The sequence below is a fragment of the Vanellus vanellus genome (genome assembly GCF_965231255.1).
Source record: "Vanellus vanellus genome assembly, chromosome: 1".
Classification (NCBI taxonomy): domain Eukaryota; kingdom Metazoa; phylum Chordata; class Aves; order Charadriiformes; family Charadriidae; genus Vanellus; species Vanellus vanellus.
The window spans coordinates 118,830,195-118,850,896 of NC_138905.1; the positions used below are offsets into that span (position 1 = coordinate 118,830,195).

Consider the following 20,702-nt stretch of genomic DNA (forward strand, 5'->3'; position numbering starts at 1 on the left):
GAGTTGAAAAATTACTGCTCAATGTACTGCCAATTATGCTAGCCTCTGCTCTTTCAAAGCTTCCTTTACAGCTGTCCCCAAGCCTCTTCTGGTGATGTCTCTGCTGCAGAAAATGGCCCTCAAGCTATCTTCTGTTGGAGTCATAAGACTCAATTTTCAAGGTAAACTTGTCCCTATTTTTAACAAGCCAGACTGAGAAATAAAGTGATCCTGATTCAAGAGTGAAAGCCCCTTAAAACTTGCAGTGGCTTCTGGAGTAGGTTGAGTGAATGGGGACTGTAATCATTTTATCTGTCAGGTTTTAATCCATTACTGCAAGTGTAAGCTATAAATTGTACAAATTTTTATTCCTTCTGTGCTATAAATTGTACAAACTTTTCACATCTATCATTCTCGCATGAAGATATGTTAATATATTTGTAATGGAAAATAAACGTCATTTGTAATCTTGAACTACAGTTCTCTGCTATTTCTTCTCCCATGTATAAATATATACATGTTGTCGTGATTTAGGCCAAAATCCACTACTGGGGACCCCAGACGGGACCAACAGATGCTCCCCTCTACCTTCTCTTCAAAGAGAGAGGCAGAGGAGGAAAAAGAGACTTATGAGTTTAGAAGGAACTGAGCTACTTTAATGAAATATGAATAATAAAATAAAAGGAAATAATGAAAAATATACAAAACCGTATTAAGCTCCCGAGATGACAATCATGTCACTGGCTGGCACTGGGGCAGTCCCAGGCTGGACTCAGTGATGGACGGGAACTGGATTCCGGATCTGGATTCAGGATCGGGATCACAGGCAGATGAACGGAGTCCTCCTCAGACGTCGGCCATTGAAGGAAGAGAGCTGACCCTTTGATCCCTCAGCTTTTATACTGAGCATGAGGCAGATGGGATGGAATACCCTGTTGGTCAGTTTTGGGTCACCTCCTCCCTGCAGGTGGGACCCCACTATGCTTTTCCGCTTCCGACCCTCCAACAGGGCAAATAACAAAGTTGGTTGGCCTTGGCTGTTATAGCAATAAGTATAAGCATGAGCCTCTCCGCATACCATGCCTGGGCATCAGCTGTAAACAATTGGTCTTACTACTCTGAGAAAGTGAACATTGTCTGCACAATATGCAGTTAATTTCAGTAGTTAGAAGAGGCCCAGCTAAGAAGCGAAGTTACTGAACAAAATTGGTTCTGTTTTACCTCAAACCAGGACACATGTAAACCTGATTCATGGGCTACAGATGTGATCCTCTTAGCGAAGTGAGGTGTGTTCCTCTTCTTCCAATAGAAAGAGGTTCCCCTCCCTCCAAGCAATTTTTGGTACCTAGCAATATTATTTTATTGCTATATTAATAATAAATGCCTGTTTGAATGACAAAGAGTGGAGAATCTTGAAAAACTAACGTTACATACTTAATATCTTATTAGGGTACTGTTTTCAATTTGTGAGAAGTGATAACTGAATTAGGTATGATTTATATCTGCCATGGATCTGTGCTCTCTGGGCTGTAAACCAAGTGAGTAATGAGAACTACTCAGATTGGTAGACTACAGTCACCTAAACAGCTAGAAAAAAATGTATGTAAAGTCCCATTTTAAGATGAGATCAAAACTAGTCAACCAGAGTGCAAAAAATTACCTTACAAAAAGGCAGAAGAATTTCTTAAATTCACTTTTTTTTTTTAATTTGAGAAAGATTAAACTGCTGCAATTAAATGTCCTTTGCATCAGGAGAATTAAATTCACTAAAATATCTCCATTATGGTAGTGAATGTATAACATCCCTTCTGTTATTTGTAGTCAGATGTTTTTTCAGTCTTACTACATGCGTGTACACATATTTTATGAGCGGTTTATTTCAGAATCTTTCTAAGCTCTGGCTGCATGCTTTATCCTGAATTTTAAATCAGTATAGAAAGGAAGGTGCTATCTTGAGGACTAGACATATTTTTTTCTGGTTTGGGAGACATAGCAGTATATTGGTCACTATCAACATATGTCTTTCATCCTATCAGTCTAGAAACCATAAGGGAGAACAATATGATGAACATGCACAAATTTAACCAGCTTTTTAGGAGCTTGAGCTGTAATTGTTAACAAAGCATGGGAAATAACATTCTTTAATTTCTCTTATGCTGTTACTGATGGCAAGATTAAAAATGGAGAGAAGGTAGACAGCTTCATAGCTTTTGTAATGATGTAACTTAAACACTATAGATTCCTTTTTTAGTGTGGTTATTTCCTCTTTTATAGGACTAGGTTTTTAGGTATGGAATTCTCATTTTAGTGAAGATGATGTAAATTTCTTGACTTGGTCCCAGGATTTCACTTGGTAACTGTTTAAATTGATACTATAGGTGGCATCTCTGTCTGATGCCCTGCAAATTGCAGCTTTGTCTTGACAGACGCTAACTTTTAGTGAACCAAAGTAAGTTCATGGCAAGAAACACACCAAGAGAAAACTCTCTGGATGAGATGTAGCACTGATGACTTCTGTAGGAATTTCAAGTTCATACATTTAAAAAGATGGCTGGAGTCTTTCACTTCTTCAACATCTGTGTTCTACAAGAACCTTGTTCAGGGCTTGTATTGTGAGGGAAGATAAAAAAGAAGGGGTCTTACAATATTATTGACTACTTTAAAAAGGAAATATATTAATCTCTAGGCAAGTCAGACCCTAAAACAAAGTTCCGTCTTCAGTTCATCGTTTTGTGTCATCACTGGGTGATGGGTGTAACATCTTCTGAGCATATTTAATCTCATCTCAGAAGCGTGAAACTTGGAAACCTTAATCTTTGTGAGGTTTTACATGAGTGCTGTAAGAGCTGTGGGAGTTTGATGGAGGAAAAGAAAGAGTTGTGTTTGAACTATGAGGTGGATGAACCATGAAGTTGCTGTAGCATCATGCCCTGCCTGTGCTTTTATCAGGCTTGTCTTGTTTCATTCTTTGTTGACCCTCCTCTCTATGACCTTTCTTTATTACTCCCTGTATAAATGTTTCATCTTTGCACTTACTTTTTTTTTCTGTCCTTGCCTTTGCTGAGGAAAGAAATCTCTTGATGGTCAGGTTCAGGGTGTCTCTTTGTAGTAACCAACCTGTTGCCACCCCACAACTTCAGTGAATAAGGTTCATATTGTTATGGTACCAGCAGAACTGTGCTTATGTGTGTAGTTGGGCACTGATTAATAGTTAGCGTGTTAAAAACTTGCAAATGTGAGGATTTTCAAGGAGTTCAGTAGGCTTGTTTTCATAGCTCTCTTCACTTTTCACTTGAGTCAAACTTGAAAGGTTTTTTAGATCTGTTATGTTGGGAAATGAGAGCATTGAATTACAATTTTGCAATTTGATTTTTTTCCTAGTTAAAGACAGCCCCACAACCATAATGTGACTTGTGACAAATTTTACTGATTACTAAGTACTGAAAAACAGAAGACTTTAAATACTCACAGGGGAGAAATTTGTAAGCTACAGTAAATAAACCTCCCCATGCTGCAGATTTGTGACTTACAGTAAATAAACCATTAGCACTAACAATAACGTTAATGTTCTTATTCTCTTTAAGGAAAGGAATTTTTATCCTGGAAAGAGGTATTAAAGCATTTCAGTACAGAGAGAAATGGCTCTTTTCAGTATTATTAACCATAGACTTCTCCCCACCCCCCCACCCCCGATTTACCCCCCCCCAGCCCAGTAACCTGCATTCTTCAGAGAAGCCATCTTATTAGCTATAAATATTTATATACTGAGAATGAACACCTGCTTGATATATGTATCTTTTAAAACAAATGTCCTGTCTTCTGTGTCTAGTTTTTTTCTTGGAGTTGGTTAGCTGTATGTATGTCCTGTTTCTGTCTTGCATGGGCTTGGAAATAATTCCCAACTCTTGGTAGTTTTTTTGGAAATTTTTGGAAATAATTTCCAACTCTAGGTGGGTGTTTGTAGGCTGGAACTTGGTGACACTATGTTTGAGTGATCTTGTTGCTCCCTCGGCTGCTTGGAGTGCTTGCTGTGGAATACTGTTTGCAACATTCAGCTTGTTATGACTAAAACTGAAATCTGTCTATTATTCCAAAAAAACTCTTGCTTCTACCTATCTATTTTTGTAGTGAAGAAAACCTGAACCTCACTGTATGAGTGCTTTGAAGGTAGTCTGTGTTGCATAAATACTGGCACCTCAACTCTAGTGAAATTATATGGAAAGACTTTTTTTGTGTTTCTGTGTTTATAATTTCTTTGCTGCTTCTGAACTCATTATTACCACTGGTAATATATTCAGCAGGATTATCCCTGTCCTTGTATCTTAACATCTTTTACCCCAACCAAGGTTTGAAACCTCCCTGATTGTTGTTAAGATGCAGGAGACTGATCTATGTGGAACTGATAGAAAGCATGCTTGTCATCTGGAAAGGAAACTTGTCACATGCTATTACACAATTTTTTTGTGCCATTCAACTGGACTTGCAGTCAACTGATAATTCTGTTTAGAAGTAGGATTTGTACGTTGGAATACACTTTTTAAAATTTTTATGTATGTATTTGCCATTTATCATTTCCCCTTACAAAGCATTTTTCTTTCCCTTATCCCATTCCATGTATCAGTTGCCTAGCCTTGTGGGCACACGTGAAATTGTTTTGGTCTTTTGTGAAAATTGCTTGTAGGCATTTTGGAGGGGAGTCAGTATCCTGATGGAAAAAGGAAACAGAAAAACCTTACTTTGGGATATACCTTGCCTTATGCAGTTAAGCCCTCTTACTTCAGTTTATTGGTGTATTCTCAAGCATATTTTAAATAGGAGACATTACCATATGCTTTAACGTATTTAATTCCTTGTTTAAGCTTTATGCAACTTTTGCATTCTTGACAATGTAAGAGAATCCTTTATCCTCCATGTGTACTGTTGTCTGATAAGCAACCTTTCTAGTGTAAGGAAATGCCTTAATTTTACAAATGCCCAAGAGTCTGTCCTTATCACTGTATGAAAAATAGCACAGGAAGTTTCACTATCTGTTCATCCAACATTTGCATTTCTTTCCAATAAAGCTGTTATCTAAAGTGCTGTTTTATTTTTTTTCATCGTCTGCGCTGAGCATATTTGTGTTAAATGGTATACTGCTATCCTTAGGTAACATCAGGTAGGTCTTTGGAATATTTTCTTTTTTTCCAAAGGTGTCTTTTCCTTTATCAAACTACACATTGTTGCTTTAATTGGGTTGGTTTTAAAAAAAAATATTTCATTTTCTGTAAAGCTGAGAACTGATGATCCTACTCATGGAAAAGACTTGATCTTAGCACAAGTAAAGCTCTAACTAAATAAAACTGTGTACTTCATAAAAGAAATGAAGCTTCCGTAACTAACTCCTTGCAATATATCAGCTACTTTAGACTCAAGTATGTTCTCTGTGAGAAACGCGCTCACTGTATTGAATTTTAGTCTGGGGCAAATTCGGTGGAGCAAAGAATATTTATTACAGGGCTGGGAGTTACACAGGGGATTTCTCCTCCTGTGGCTCATTTTTCCCTTTACAACCACTTGTTTTTATTTCGTATTCCTTATAATTATTCATGTTTCTTCTTGGAACATAGTTTGCATAATCAATGAGTTTTTGGAACGTGACCCACCCCCAAATACATAAACAATGAGTTCTGGGAATGCAACCCACCCCCAAATACATAATCAATGAGTTCTGGGAATGCAACATGCCCCCCTCCCAGGCGCTATGCTTCTTCAGGGATCTTCCTGATAGTCCATGGAGGGAGGGCCAAAGTCTTTATCACCATGTCCTTCTTGTGGCTTCTTCATTCTTTACACTTCTGTGGTTATCTTAGCTAACTACACCACCCTTTGTTCTGCAAATTTTCGGTAGTTCTAACTGTTGCTTTCGTCTGATATCCTATTTAAAACTATCCCTTTTCCAAACGCATAGCAAGCACACACCCATCTTAGCTGAAGCCATAGCGAGCACACATTCATTTTTAGCTGAAGCAAAATTTTTGCCAAATTACTTATTACATTCTCTATATTCACCTGGGAACTATTATTTGTATTGTTTTATTACTAAAGTTCTCTATTCTGCTAAAGGTGCCTGCTTTTAGGTGATCTTCAATTTCAGAGAGACTGAGGAAGATTATTGAACTGTATCCTGTGTAGCAGGTACTGCTTATTGTATATGTTTCTTGTGTGAACCAGAAGAGACTGTGTCCTCTTTTTAAACACAGTTTGTCACAATTTCCTTGATCAAAATGTAGCAATGGTAATTTATTCACTGTGTTACTATTTTTAGAGAACTTTGGCGTGTCCTCTTAAAGCCTGTTGTGTGTCAAATGAGTAGAAGCCAAAATCTGGTAATCTTTGTGAGTCAGTCCACACATACTTTCATTATTTATATATATATTTGTATTATATAAAAATAATTTCGTAAGTCAGAACAGTTTTGTCTGTTCATACTTTTTCTAATTCTATGACACTTGCTGTGAAGTCTTTAATATTTCCTAAAGGGTCAGGATCATCTACAGATGGAATACTGGTTTCTTCAAATAAGTTAGTATGTTGTCATGGGTTGACCTTGGCTGGCTGCCAGATGCCCACCCAGCCGCTCACTCAGTCTCCTCTTCAACAGTATGGGGGAGAAGATGGGGTGAAAAAGCTTGTGGGTTGAGATAAAGGCAGGGAGGTTACTTAATAATTGCAGTCACGGACTAAGCAGATGACTTGGGGAAAATTAATGTAATTTATTACCAATTAAGATAAGTGTGGATAGTGAGAAACAAAGACAAATTGGAACAACACTTTTCCCCCTCCTTCATCCCAGGCTCAGCTTCACTCCTCCATTCCCAACTCTTCTGCTTCCCTCACACCCCAAGCAGCACATGGCGGTGGGAAATAGAGGCTGTGGTCAGTCCGTAACAGCTCCTGTCTTCTGCTGCTTCCTCTGCATGCTTTTCCCCTGCTCCAGCGTGAGTACTCTCCACAGACTGCAATCCTTCAGGATAAACCTGCTCCAGCCTGGGGTCCTCCACAGGCTGCATTGTGGATAACTGCTCCATTGTGGTCTCTCCATGAGCTGCAGGGCAACACCTGCTTCAATGTGGTCACTGCAGGGGCTCCCTCCTCGGGTGCCTGGAGCACCTCCACTTCTCACCTCGGTGTTTGCAGGGCTGTTTCTCACGCTTTCCCCCTCACAGCCAGGCAGTGTTTTGCCCTTTCTTATGCACGCAATTTCCCTGAGGTGCTGCCATCTTGTCTGAGGGGCTCAGCTGTGCCCTGCGGTGGGTCTGTTGGAGCCTCAGAGAGGCTGCCCCTGCAGCCCCCGGCTGCCAGCCCCTGGGCAGCTGCACTCCACATAACTGTTTAAACTCATCCTTGTAAAAAAAAGGATTTAACTTTACTGTTTGATGCTAAGTGATGTGGCACTCTGTGACACGTGAAGCTTGTGCTACATACCTATTATTTTTATAGCTACGTACTTTTTATTACATATAAATTATGTGTTGTTTGTGATGAAATCAAAAGGGTCAGTACTGGGATCCCTGCACTGTACATAAATATATTCAATTGCCTTACAGTGCTGGGGTCAGGACTGTACCTGTGTGTTAGTGCCACAGAACAGAGAATTGCCTGGTGTGTGCTGCATCGGTAGCTTTATAGGTCAATAAGATGTTTTTAGCTTAATATGAGAATCCTCATAATTAAACCTTGAGAATTTTGTTAAGTGCTTGCTTAGTCAGTATAATCCTATCAACTGGAACTATAGCTTTTTGCAGAGTGTTTGTGTGACCCTTTTCTCTGGGAAGCTCTGTTGCGGAAGAAAAAAGTAATTTCTAAAAAAGTTAGGAAAGCATCCTCATTTTCAGGATTTGTTTTAATGCCTGTTTTGTTCTTGCCCCAAAGAAGAAACTTCTCTTGCAACGTGCTGTTCAGTGGTGTTGGGCAATTCACTGAGAAGTGATTTCTTTTTGAAATTCTTTCTTTTCTTTTTGCAAACAAAACCAATGAGAGAGTCTCTGCCATGCATCTTCATTGTTTTGGGGTATTTTCTTTTGGTGAAGTTCAGCTATCCATCAGGGATGCTACTGATGTTCAGGGCAGTTTCAAGGAATGCTTATATATTTTACAAGGTCTCCTTCAGAGAGTTTTGCCCTGAGATCAAAGTTCTTGAATTTACATTCTCAAGGAAATCAATATGACTAATTAGAAAAAAAAAAGTAGAGGAGTAAGCCACAGAGAATTACTGCTATCAATCTGTGTCTGAACAACAGGGTTAAGCGTGACCAGAAAGAAGATGAATAACAGGAATACTTGTATAAATGACAAAATATGTATCTGTTCTTGGACCTGAAAGTGCTCCTAATGTCATGCAGAAGAGTTAGGAAGACAAAGCTTTGAAGAAAGAGCGGAAAGTACATGGGTAGGAGATATTGGCTACTTCAATCAATAGTGATGTGGTCTGACACAACTACTGAGATGCTGATAAGACTTGGTAGATGCTAAATAATTCCTCCTATTAAAGCACTATTTTGAAAATCTGCTTGAAAAATTTGCTATAGCAAACTGCTTTTGCTGTACCACTACATTTATGTAACTGATGATCCCCTTTCCTCTAAGAGTTCAGAAAAGCAGATGCTTATGAAGGACAAACTGACCTACACTGGAGTAGTTCAAAGGACAGAGCCATCTGTGCCTTCTCTTACATCATCAACTTTAGTCTCTCTGCCCTACTAGACCTTTTTGTCTTATGGTGTTGCCTAGGAGGAGGGGTAAGGGAGTGGACACACAGATCGTGAACTCTCTTGACTTACACTTGTGCTGACTGGGCTTTTTATTCCTTCCTACCCTTCCCCCAGCATAACTGTTACTGTGGGGCAGAGATGGAGAATGTGAAATGAAAGAACTCAGAACATCTGATTTATTTTTTTTTTGCTTTTCATTGTCTCTATTTCAAATGATCAGCTGTCAAGTTCAGACAAGAATGGGAATTTGCACAGCATAGCTACATGGGATTAGGTTAGGTCTACAAGTAATGAAGTCTTGGGGTAGAAGACCGTCACTGCTGTCCAAGAAAGACCTGATGGCTCTGACCTATCCCTTTCACTGTCCTCATTCTTCTAAGAACGTCAGGCTGGGTTATGAGTAATTTGATTCTAAACTGTCTAATGATAGACTGTTATGTTGGCCTACTCAGAAAGGGAGAGCACAGATCTAAACTGTGTCCATAATTTCTTTGCTTTTCAGTCCTGTGACTGAAAACAGCTCACAGGTCCACCATCTCCACCCCCCTATCACTTCTGAGGTCATGCAGGGGTATGAAAAAAGCATCCTTGCAGTTACAGTGGCTTTTGCTGCAGTGGAGGTAAGTAGCAATGATAGATCGAAATGATGTGTTGAGAAGGCAGGAACAAGGGAGTAATGCTGGGTCAATATGGTGAAACATGGGAGAGTTTATGCAGAGTTGTGTAGTGGGAATCTATAGGAAAGCTGGGGAAGAAATTTATCAGCTACCCTCTGGTATATTTACATGACCTTCTTGACCTGCAAGTAATATAGCAGTGTCCACCTCACTACAGGAGTTGGACCAAGGGCGGGTGCAAGCAGTTGTGCTGTGATAGTTGATGTAGGAATAAGGAAAGAGTTGATCTGCCAAAAAAAAAAAAAAGTGTAATCATATTCTGTTGTTGGGCTACTTCTTGCTGAGGCAGTAAAGGAAGAAACAAGATTGCTTGTTATGTGGACTGGAGAGATTAGAAATTTGATAAGGGAAAAATGCCTAGTGAAACAGAAGTGATCCAGTGCTACACTGGGCTTTCAAAACAACTGTGCTCTACTCTGAAAAGCTACAGCTAAAAAGTTAAGGGTGGCTAAGTTAAAGGTGTGATGTGACTATGAGCCTCTTAAAAATAATAGACTAATATACAAATAACATAAAACTAGGACTTGGGTATTACAGAGCACTCAGACTTTGCTTTCCTTTGGCTAAGGACGGACTCCACGCTTTGGCCACTTTTCTCTTTTTGTTCTGAGTGTATCTTCTAAGTGCTATTGCTTAGTGATTCTTGAGCCATGGAGACAGACAGATTAACGGTTCTGAAATAAAGGATGATTGTCTTCATTTTATGTAATGTAAATAGCAGAACCAATCTCCTCTATCTGGTTCTATTAGCATTCAATATAACTATAAACCATCACTTACTGGCAGTTGAGATCACTGCTCAGGTTCATGTTTGCGAAACAAAATAGACTCTGAGGGTCTGAGAGAACACAGTACTTTCATATCTAGCAGTGATATAATGCATTTCCTTATCCTCCTTACTGAATCATTCTTGAAGTTAGTGCCAGGCTACTGTTAAGGCTGTCTTGTAGGTGTGGCATGTATTCCTAACTCTGTAATTCTTGTGTTTCAGATTTTTAGTTTTAGAACTTGTTTTGAAGGGGGAGGAGTCAGAACTTGCCAACTGCAATTGTATTAATGAAGCTTTTTAACACCCACCACAAAAAAACAAAAAAAGCTTATTACTACACCTCTGTGAGTTAAAACAACAAAAAAGAGAAAATGAAAGTTGTGAATGCTAAGAAACTACTAAAAGTTTGTTCAAAAAATTAAGAAAGAAAAAATTATACTTTACAAGGTCTGGTGATTCAGAGTGAAGTCAAGAAATATTAAAGTGAAAATAAAAAGATATTTATTTTATTTCTTAATAAGAAACAGTTGAGTGATGAATTAGATTTACCATCATGTTAAATCTTTTAAAATGAAAGCTAGTCATCTCTTTAAAAAGATACTGTAATTCAGTCATAGTTCACTCAGTACTGGAATTACTGGGTGAAATGCTGTCGAGATGAAAAACAGCCTGTGTATGTACAAGATTAGAAAAAGCCATTCAGATTGTGCTAGCTAGACTATACAACAAAATGATCTTATCATACCAGTCTTTGCTTGCTTTCCTCCTAATGTTAATTCCATTTGATTAAGCTGGGAACTGCTTAAGGGAAAGGCTTTTGCTTTCATTATATAGCCTGTACTACCCTGAAATATTTTAACTATAGTGCTTGGGAGCTGTTTGAGTACTGGTGGCAATACCTAGTCATCAGCAACATTTCTTGTGTGGATGAAGGTGCAGAATGTAATGACACTGGAAGATCTCCAGTTCTTTAACATCTCATTTCCAACCTTGTCATTTTAGTTTTCTCTGCTCCTTGTAATACCCATGTGCAAAATATGGTCTTATGGCTCATGACTAGACTGAATTAGGTTTCTGTTCCAAGTTACACTATTAACTTTTACCATGAATTAGAATGCTTTCCTGCCATAGTTTCCCCAGCTTTGAAATGGGGATTGTCATTCTCATTTGCTTCAGAAGAGATGATATTAATGCCAATAACCACTTATCTGATTGCTTCTGATGTACTGGAAGAAGAGGACTAAATTTTCAAGGAATTAATCTCTGAACTCTGTCTGAAGAAATAATCTCGTATGTTTGTTAAAGACAAATTCTGAACACCTTGCTCAGGTTAAATTAATAATTATTAATATTTAGATGTCAGTTAAAGAAATCAGAAATACCTTTACCCAGAAGTATAAAAGTTAATATAGCCTGGAAAACTCAGTTCTGTTTTAATGAAAGACAAATTGTGGGAAACAGTGAGCCACCTGTTAATCTGGATGGCAAAAAAGTCTGTTATCTGGATCTTAAACTTGCCTGAGGATTTTGCGCTATAGGTCTGATTTCACCAAGAATGTTCTTCATAACCATCCTCTTGAACTTTGACCCCGAGGTCTTGAAGTAATAAAATGTGTTATTGACAGTGTGTCCCTTACATGGTATTTCAGCAAGAACAGACAAAAACCTGGTAGTTCCTGTGGAAGTAGTTGTGGAAGGCTTTCCTGCAGAAACACTTAAAGCTTATGTGACTGAACGAGATAAAGTGACAGTACCATGCCCAGAACATAAAAAATGTCCTTAACTGCTTGCAAATTTGTTGTACACAGAAACACCATTTTTGTTGTTAGTCGGGGGCTTCCACCACAGTTGTTGATAAATGTCTCCATTTTTCCTGTTTTGAGAAAGTAAGGAGTTCTTTATTTGTTAGATTCTTGAGCTGTCTTCTGACTTAGAGTGGAGAAAAGAGAAGAGTGCTACTACACCTGTTGCCTGTTTGGTGGGTTTACAGTGATTTTTCTTCCTTTGTGGTCAGGTTATCCATTCTCTATAGCTGAAGATAGATATTGTGAATACAGAAGTGATCGCAGCAGTTTGATCATTGCCACAGGTACTGAAAAGCATTTGCAATCCTGACAGGTTTTGTTAATCTTATTTGAGTGCTTGGCAAAAAATACAAGAAACAGTAGAACTTAACATTTGTGAAGGTTTTTACAGTGAGAAGTCATTCCAGTAAAGAGCAGAAACTCTGAAAATTTTGGCTGAAACTGGTAACTGTATTAATGATCTGATCTCCAAAGAGCAAGAATCAAACCTACATGAATGTCTCAAACTGTTTTTGTTTTCCAACATCTATCTAAAATTCCCAGGCTTTGCTGAAACTATCAGAGTTCTTTTATTAATACTATTATAAAGGCTTTCCTATGTAACATGGGAGAACAACAAAACCTGCTGTTAGTCTGTGATACTCTTGCGTGACATCCCGCTTGCGGGTATTTTGTCATAATTTGGAATTCCTGAGAAGGATGTGGGGGTTTTATCTGGTTGTTTTTTTGTTTCTTTTTTTCCTGTAGGAGGAGGAAGGTGACTGATAAATTGCCTCAGGAATTGCTGCTTGAATTGTTTGCCCAAATTATCTTGTGAATGATTGTTTAGGAATAGAAATGCTGTGCTGCATTTTAAGGAAAACAAAAATGTAATCTTTTTTGTGTGAACATGTCCAAATAAAGACACACAGCACCGAAGTAGCTAAATTGCTCTTAATTTATACCTCCTATGGCTTCATGGCAGTTTTCTATGTAAATGTGTCCTTAGAAGAGCACAGATAACTTTAAAGAGAAGCTATAATAAAGTTAAGTATGACATTCCATCATCCCCCATGCTCAGGCATAGGGAAAGCTTCATTGCGCTCTGAAGTTTGTGGGAAACCATGGGTGGGAGGATTGTATGTATTCCAGTAGGATTGCCACAGTGGAAGAGAGTCAGGGCTGACAACCTGCCTCCAAGTATTGTCCGTCTCCTTACCTCTGAGAAATAGCATTGGTCCTCAGACTGAAAAATGTAGGTTCATCTGGTCTTATCAACCCCATTATTTTTGAGAGATAACACTCTCCTCATTCCCTACTCTCCTTGCTGGAAATGTTCACCTCCCAGGTGACAGAGAGGTAAAACCCCTGAACACAGTAGATGTTGAGTGAAGCTGGAAAAATACTCAAAACCAGCATCCTTTCTGGTTGCTCATAACAACATAATCCTGAGCAGAAAAGAATTACAGAGAGCAGACGTGTATAATGGGTCCTGTGTGCATTTGCAGATTATTGATCTACTGGAACTTCATTTGTTCATTACACTGCTTTCACTGACCTGAGAACACAAACACATTCTGGTGCTGCACAGACCTTTGTGGGGAGGGGGTTTGCAGGATGGTAGATGTGGGTTCCACATTGAATTTGAAACCTGGGGTGTATGCCTTTTCTGTAGAGTCGGGAAGTACATAGCTTGTGAATGATTGTAGTGTTTAGTGGTTTATCTTGTGTGTAGATTAGACATATATCTCTCTGTTGTTTATAGATAAGGTGATGTATGTTAGAAGGAAGTGTTTAATGTTGGATGTGTTTGTCAAATCTCATTGCGGTGATGGCTTAAGCTTTTTTGTGGACAAGTGAAGGTGAATAGCTCAATATTCTATATTGTTCTTTCTATAAACAGTATGAAATATCCATTGTATCTTCTGATTCTTGCGGAAAATAAATTATTTGTTGGACTGTTATTTAACAGTTCATTACTCGCATAATTTTGCTTAGGGTAAGAGTTTTGGGCTGGCTTTCTAACAAAACAGTGCATACGATTGACTGACAATGCAGTTGTGGTTCCTCTTACAGTCTCTCCTTCTTCCTGCTTGCATAATTTCTGAACTCAATGGTCAATGTCAATAGAATTTGATAAGAGTTCAAAAGTTCCTACAAACATGAATATCAGTAGTTAGAGAAATTACTGCTTTCCTGAAGGGAATGGCACAGACCTCAGTTTACCCATTCTGTTTTTCTGTCAGCTTTCTGGTCAGTTGATTCCTACATGATTTTTGTTTTGATCATTATGCGTTCTTTCTTTTTGTGGGTATCAGGAGGAACAACGAAGGCAGAGGAGTTAACGCTGTTGTGGAACTGGTAGAGATTAGGGTACGAGGAATACACATCTAGAACAGCTTGTTAATATTTCAAAATAGTGTTGCAAATTGGAATGTGAGCGCTTGTATTTTCATTACAATAATTTAAAAATATGATAAATTTATAATGACTACGCCAGATGCTTTTTGGATCAATAATACCTGCTCTCCATTCCAAAGATCTTCAAGCCAAAAAACAGAATCGTAGAACAGCCAGGGTCAGAATGGACCTCAAAAGACCATCTGTTCCAACCTTTTGTGGGAGAGGGAGCCTAGGTGAAATTATCTAGCACCTTGTCCAACCTCATATTGAAAATCTGCAGCGATGGGGACTCTACCACATCCTTGGGGAGGTTATCCAGTGATTGATTGTTCTCAATGTAAAAAAATTTCTTTCTTACATTGGAGATGCAACATCTCCCAGTGCAACTTGTACCCATTGCCCCTTCTCCACGTGGTGTCTTGTGAAGAGAAAGCCTCTGTCCTTTTTTTTAGCTGCCCTTTAATTACTGAACTACTGTGATGAGGTCCCTTCTGAACCTTCTCTTCTGGGAGAAAAGACCTAACTCCTTCAGTCTTTCCTTATAGGGCAGGTTCTCCAGCTCTTTGATACTTAAACTAAAAACTACGAAGTCAATATTGGAATGCTGTGAAATTCCTGATCTCTTTTAGCCTTCATTTTTGTATATAACAAACCCTGAGCTGTTGGAATCGACTGTCCACAGTTGCAAAGTTTAATTCCTGTAGATTTAGGGCCCCTGCTGTCACCTCAGGCATGTAAAATGAAACCTCTGGTTATGGAAGTTCGATGTTCCATTGGCAATAAACAGCAAACTTAAATTACTCTCTTACAGGACTATGTTGATTTTTCTCTCCCTCTGCTTCCTGTTGTATGTTTGTCTGCAGTCTGTTTTATGTTGGTTTTCAGTCTCAAGTTTAAACATAGCTTTCTGCTCCTTTTCTCCATTTTACACATCACTATTTAATTGGCTTACTGCTAACAGCTGTTTTTTTGTTTTGTTTTTTTTTTAATTATTATTAATTTTTTATTATTTATTTATTTATATTTTTTATTTCTCTCCAGAAGCTCTTTAGGATGGTTTTATATTTTCTTGGGCATCCATCACAAAGCTAGTCTTGAGACTTCCCACTCCCTCACCTCTTACTGATGTGTTCAAGTTAAAGGAAGAATAAACTACCATTTCCTTTGGAGTATTAGTAACCTGTGGAGGAGTGTCTTTCTTTCAATCCTGTTGTGCACTCTTCTATCCCATTATTTACAGTACTTAAGTTTTCCTAGCTTACAAAAGAACCCCAAACCAAAACAGCAAAACAAAACAAACACTGCCACCACCACCCCTCCCCAACCCATCCTCCAGTTCTTTTCCAAGTCTCTTGTCCTCCTATTACTGCCCCAAGTGCTTTTCCTGTCCTTTTGCATACTCTGGGAAATTGAAATAGGAAAAGAATCTGTGCTCTGCTGGTCTCCTGTTATCTTTTTAACATTCAACTGTAAAAACTGCCTGTGCTCTAGTATTCAATAGTATATGTGTGGAAGTTCAGAGAACTCTTTTTTTTTTTTTTTCTTCTTTTTTTTTTTTTTTTTTTCCCTAGGGTTTGCTTGCAGTTTTAAAAACACAAGCATAATAGAGGTATTGCCTGCAACAGAGTAATCTTTGCTTATGTTTTCTTATTTTAAAGTGCTGGTCTTCTGGCAATTAAGAAATGGTTTTGAAAAAGCCATACTACTAAGATGGCTTATTCTGAAAACATTGTGTCAGTATGCATGCGATTTTTAAACTTTTGTGGTAACGCTTGCTGTGCATGAAATCAGTATCGGCTGTGTTACCTGGCATTTGGAAGAAGGTTTCTGAGTCATGTACCATGCTTTGTTGTTCTGCCAAATTACGAGGAAAAAAAACCAAACCCAGTATTTTTTTTTCATAGTTCTTTAAATTGCAATTGAAGGGGAGACTGGCTTACAAAAGTGCTGTGGGTTTTTCTGCAGCGACATCTGTGGAGTGTATATATAGTAGGTTCCCAAGTTGGAAGCCAGAAGAGTATGTGGGAAGTGTGAAAGGGGGATGGGGAGGGGAGCAAACAAGAAAGTCAGACAAAAGGAAATTGTTGATGCAAGTTGATGCCTTTACTTAGTGATATTGATAAATATCTGCTGCTGTTCAAGCAGTCTAAATTATTCTCCTTCTGATTCTGTTTCCTTTTGCTTTTCTCCTGTTGCCTGGAAAACATGAGTGGAATCTAGTAGGACAAGAGGCTGCTTTTTCATTGTTTTGTGGCTCTGTTGCTAGCTATTGTCCTCTTGGCTCAAGCAGTTCATGTCAGTCTTTGTGTGGAGTAAGAAAAATGTTTTCGTTTTTTCTTTAAAGGTTAAATTTCTAGACTGTGTGGATTGCTTTTACTTGAAAAGTAAGCTGTGCTAACTTAAGAATATCTCCCACCAACTAAAATATTTTCACTTGCAATGTCACCTTTAGCACTTTGTTCATTCGGATGTGCTTATTAAATTTGTGGGCTAGTTTGGTTGTAAAGCAGTCTTGAAATCTAGTTTCATTTTTTAATGTACTCTGTTTAAAACAAAGGAACTCTAAGCAAGACTGCATTGCGTGAATTTTTCTGTCAAGAATAAAAAACAGATCACTGACAATGCTGTATGTTTTCAACAGTTGGAAATAGAGCCAATTTTGCTCTTAAGTAGGAGCAGAGCTCTAACACCCGGTAGAGTAATGCAGCCTTGAGCAGTGTCGCCGAGATCTAGTCTGTTGTGGCTGACTTAACTCTGTTCTTTACTACATCACTGATTACTTATAAATGAAGATTGTTTTTGAGGACATTCTTGAAATAGAACTGAAATGTAGCTATTTGCTTGTATGAAAATGCACTTGTGGATGCATAGGGTAGTGCAAAAAATTAGACTTTTAGTTCTCTTGTAAGTAACAGTTCTTGCAGGCGGTGTTTATATGAGCCTACTTCTTCATTGCCTTTATTATTGCTGTACTAATTAATGATATGGTGGTACAGAAAATATATTTAAAATGGAAGATACTGTAACATTCTTATCTGTTGGTTTTTTTTCTTTTTTCAGGCATCTATTAACAAGCTAAAAGTGACAGAACCATGGCTCAGTTTCCAACACCTTTTGGGGGTAAGTTGTTTATAGTGTATTCTTATATGCAAAACCTGCATAAATCTGTTGCTTTCCAAATATGTTCTGTATGGAAGTGTTTATGGATAGTATGTCTTTCTGAGACAATAGTTTGTCTGATTTATGATGTTTTTGCAGACCAATTGGAGAACACACATGGAATTTTGCAGAGACATCTCAGAAGAGTCCAACAGAAAAGCTGTGCTGTACCCTTTTTTGTGCATCGATCCATTATAGTCCTACAGTTTGTAACTGTAGGGCAGATTGAGGCCACTCAGCCACTGGCAGTAGGGCATAGCCTCATTCTGCACTATTTGTGGCTAAGAAGTAGATACACTTTTTCTTTGAGGTTTCCTGGACTTTTTTATTGCTAAAAAGTATAGCAAATGCCTTTGGATGCTATCGCTTCAAATTTCTTTTCCTTATTGTCCCATAATCCATGTTTAGATTAGAACAAAGGTACTACATTTTTTTAGGTCTCCATTTATAACAGGGAGAGTATAGCATCTTGAACTTCAGTCTTTTTGAAAGATACAGGAAGGGCCCTGGTAGTGCAATAGAGACATTGCTTTTTGCTATTCACATGAAAGACATTTTTGACCCCAGTTTTGCAACCAATCTGAAGAAAGATTACAAAGATAAATTTCAGTTCTGAGGCCTAGTAACTAGTTTGGTTCCACTTAAATGTTGCATTTGTTAAGGGCTTTTCTCTGGAGATGCAGGTATGATTCTTGTTGTGTATATATGTATGGTTTTGTGTACCATATATACACATAAATATGCATACACGCACACAAAAGTGTGTGTATGTACATAAATATATATGGAAGTCTAGTTTTGTGGATCAAGTATAGCTAGGAACATGGGATATAGCTAGGAATTTGTATCTGGTGTTAGTGTTTCAGTGGGAGACTTCAGGGAACGTACATATTATTCAGACAGTGTTAAACACAATTGATTGGATGAAATCTCTGCCAGTCTGAAAAAGCCCATGAAGCACAACAGAAGAAGCATCTTTTTGCACATGGTAGCTAGAACACACGTATAATTGGAAGCTGCTGTTCATTGCCTCAGTTATCTTTTAAGTCCAGCCCTCTGGAATTAAATGTTGTTTGGTCCCAGACTTTCTCAGTTTGGGAGTGAAACTGACTATCAAAAGCTTTGATCAGATAAACTCACCAGACAGTTTCATGTAGTTTCATAACCCTTTCAGGTTATGTAAAAAGTTTTGAATAGCTTCATTTCACCGTGTTTTTCACAATCTAAGAAATCATGATGTGAAAGAAATCTGCTTGTTTTGACTGAGGTATTTCTTAGGGCTGTGCTTTGCATGCACCCATATTTAAATATGGACATATATTCTCACTGGAAATCTCGTCTTCAAAGTATCCTCCTCTGCCATCTTCAGAGGGTTCTCGTTGCATTACAGATGGATAACAGCTTTCTTGTTTCAACTTAATATATAACCATTTGATCTTGCATCTGTTGTCCAGGATCCTGTTAACTCTAGTACATGGCCTTAGGAAGGAATTCACTATTTCTGAAATACTGAAATATATTACTGAAGTAACTTAAATAACTTTTCTCATCTCACTGCTCTACAAAGAGGAAGTTGAAATAAGCATGTGGCTAATGTAGTTTCTGGAGTATCTTGAATTTGTAATGTAGTGTGAGGGAAGTTTGTTATGATATTCATACTTGAACCAAGTGTAACAAGTAGCATCATACCTCCTTTTAGAAGAATGACAGCAAAAGTCTAAGACTGTTGTAAGAAGAAACAAATTGTGTAAAAAAAAAAAAAAAAAAAAAAAAAAAAAGAAAAAGAAATCCGATTTTTATGGGGAAATTTATCATCTTTTCGAGAATGCAACATTTTCAGTTACCTATAGTCGCCAAACAAGATGCAGAGGAAAAGACTTATGCAGTCTCCATCTTAGGACGGCCCTCACTCCAAATGTGCAATATCTGGTGTCCCTCTGCTTGTGAATAACGATGTATGATGGTTTTGTTTTTATTTTACTTCCTTTCTTTTTAAAGAATCTTTCAAGTCAGCTTGGGAAAAGGGTATGGAAAGAGCACAGCACCCAATATTTACATGGGGGTGACTCATTGATATTCCAGAACACTGCTCATTTTAAGGATGACTAATTTAAAAAAAAAAAAAAAGACATGGTAGGATTTTTATAATTGTTGGGAAGACAATATGTCCAGGAGAAGATAATGCCCATTTCATATATGAGAGCTTGCTGCTTCACTTTTGCAGATGAGGTGATTGCTAAGCTGTGTAGAAGAAAAGATGGTTAGAGGGCTTGCTGCTGCATTCAAGAATATCTTGCTTATGAGTCAGTTTTGTGGTTTGGTGACTGCTGCCTTTGTATCCAAATATACTGTAACGCCCCACAACCTCTGTATTGGCATCCAGAATCTGAAGCCATGAACCATGTCTTGGCGTTTGGTAAGACCCTGCTTCATGCCCTCCCATAGGTCTTATTGTTTCCTCAAATAACAAAAGATGGAAACAGGGCAATGCCAGAGATGTCATTCATATTTTTCTGACTGAAGAGGCTACTAGGCTTGCTTGGTTTAACATTTTTTTTTTTTTTTTTTGGTGTTCATACTGTTTCAACACCAACCAAATCTCCATCTGGAAGAGTAAATATTGACAATCATTTGTTCTGGTACAGGGACTTCACAGAAGAAGTCAACAAATTTTGATTTAAAATAGTTAATAGAATACATATTTATTTACTTTGTGCCACAAGAGGTTTTAGTTCTGGGGTTTATTGCCCTCTTTGCAGAACAATAGGAAGAGCTGAGGGGTGGTTGTTGTATTTTTTGGAGTTTGGATTTTTTTGTTGGTTGGTTTTTTTGGGTTTTTTTTGGTACTGGAGTGATTCATACCTTAAAATTGAGAGAGAAAGCCAGTGAATGATTGCAAATTTCATGTTGGTTTGTTGTTTGTTTTTTTTTTTTTCATCATCACTTTATATTCAAGAAATTCTCCCTCTTTGTGTAAGCTACTACATCCAGCCTTAGGATCTTAGGTTGGAATTGTCATGTTTCCAATACAGGGAGATGTTCGTCTGCTCCTAGTTGGCCTAATCTGCATATTGGTCATAAAGTCTTAATCAACACCATTCCTTTCCTCCTGTCAGGAGTTCATGAGAAGATGGTGGAGGTAATTGCTTACCTGAACTATTGTGTTTTAGGATGTTCATAT

The 20,702-nt window shown here is 38.1% G+C and overlaps 1 protein-coding gene across 1 annotated transcript in view; it reads left to right on the forward strand.

Moving 5' to 3' along the window:
• ITSN1 (intersectin 1) overlaps positions 1 to 20,702 on the forward strand; it is a 140,558-nt gene that overhangs the window by 14,719 nt on the left and 105,137 nt on the right. Inside the window, exon 2 of the mRNA XM_082478940.1 lies at positions 17,423 to 17,482. Within this exon, the coding sequence (XP_082335066.1) occupies positions 17,455 to 17,482 (28 nt within the window). The 5' untranslated portion in view covers positions 17,423 to 17,454. The remainder of the gene's footprint in view (positions 1 to 17,422; positions 17,483 to 20,702) is intronic.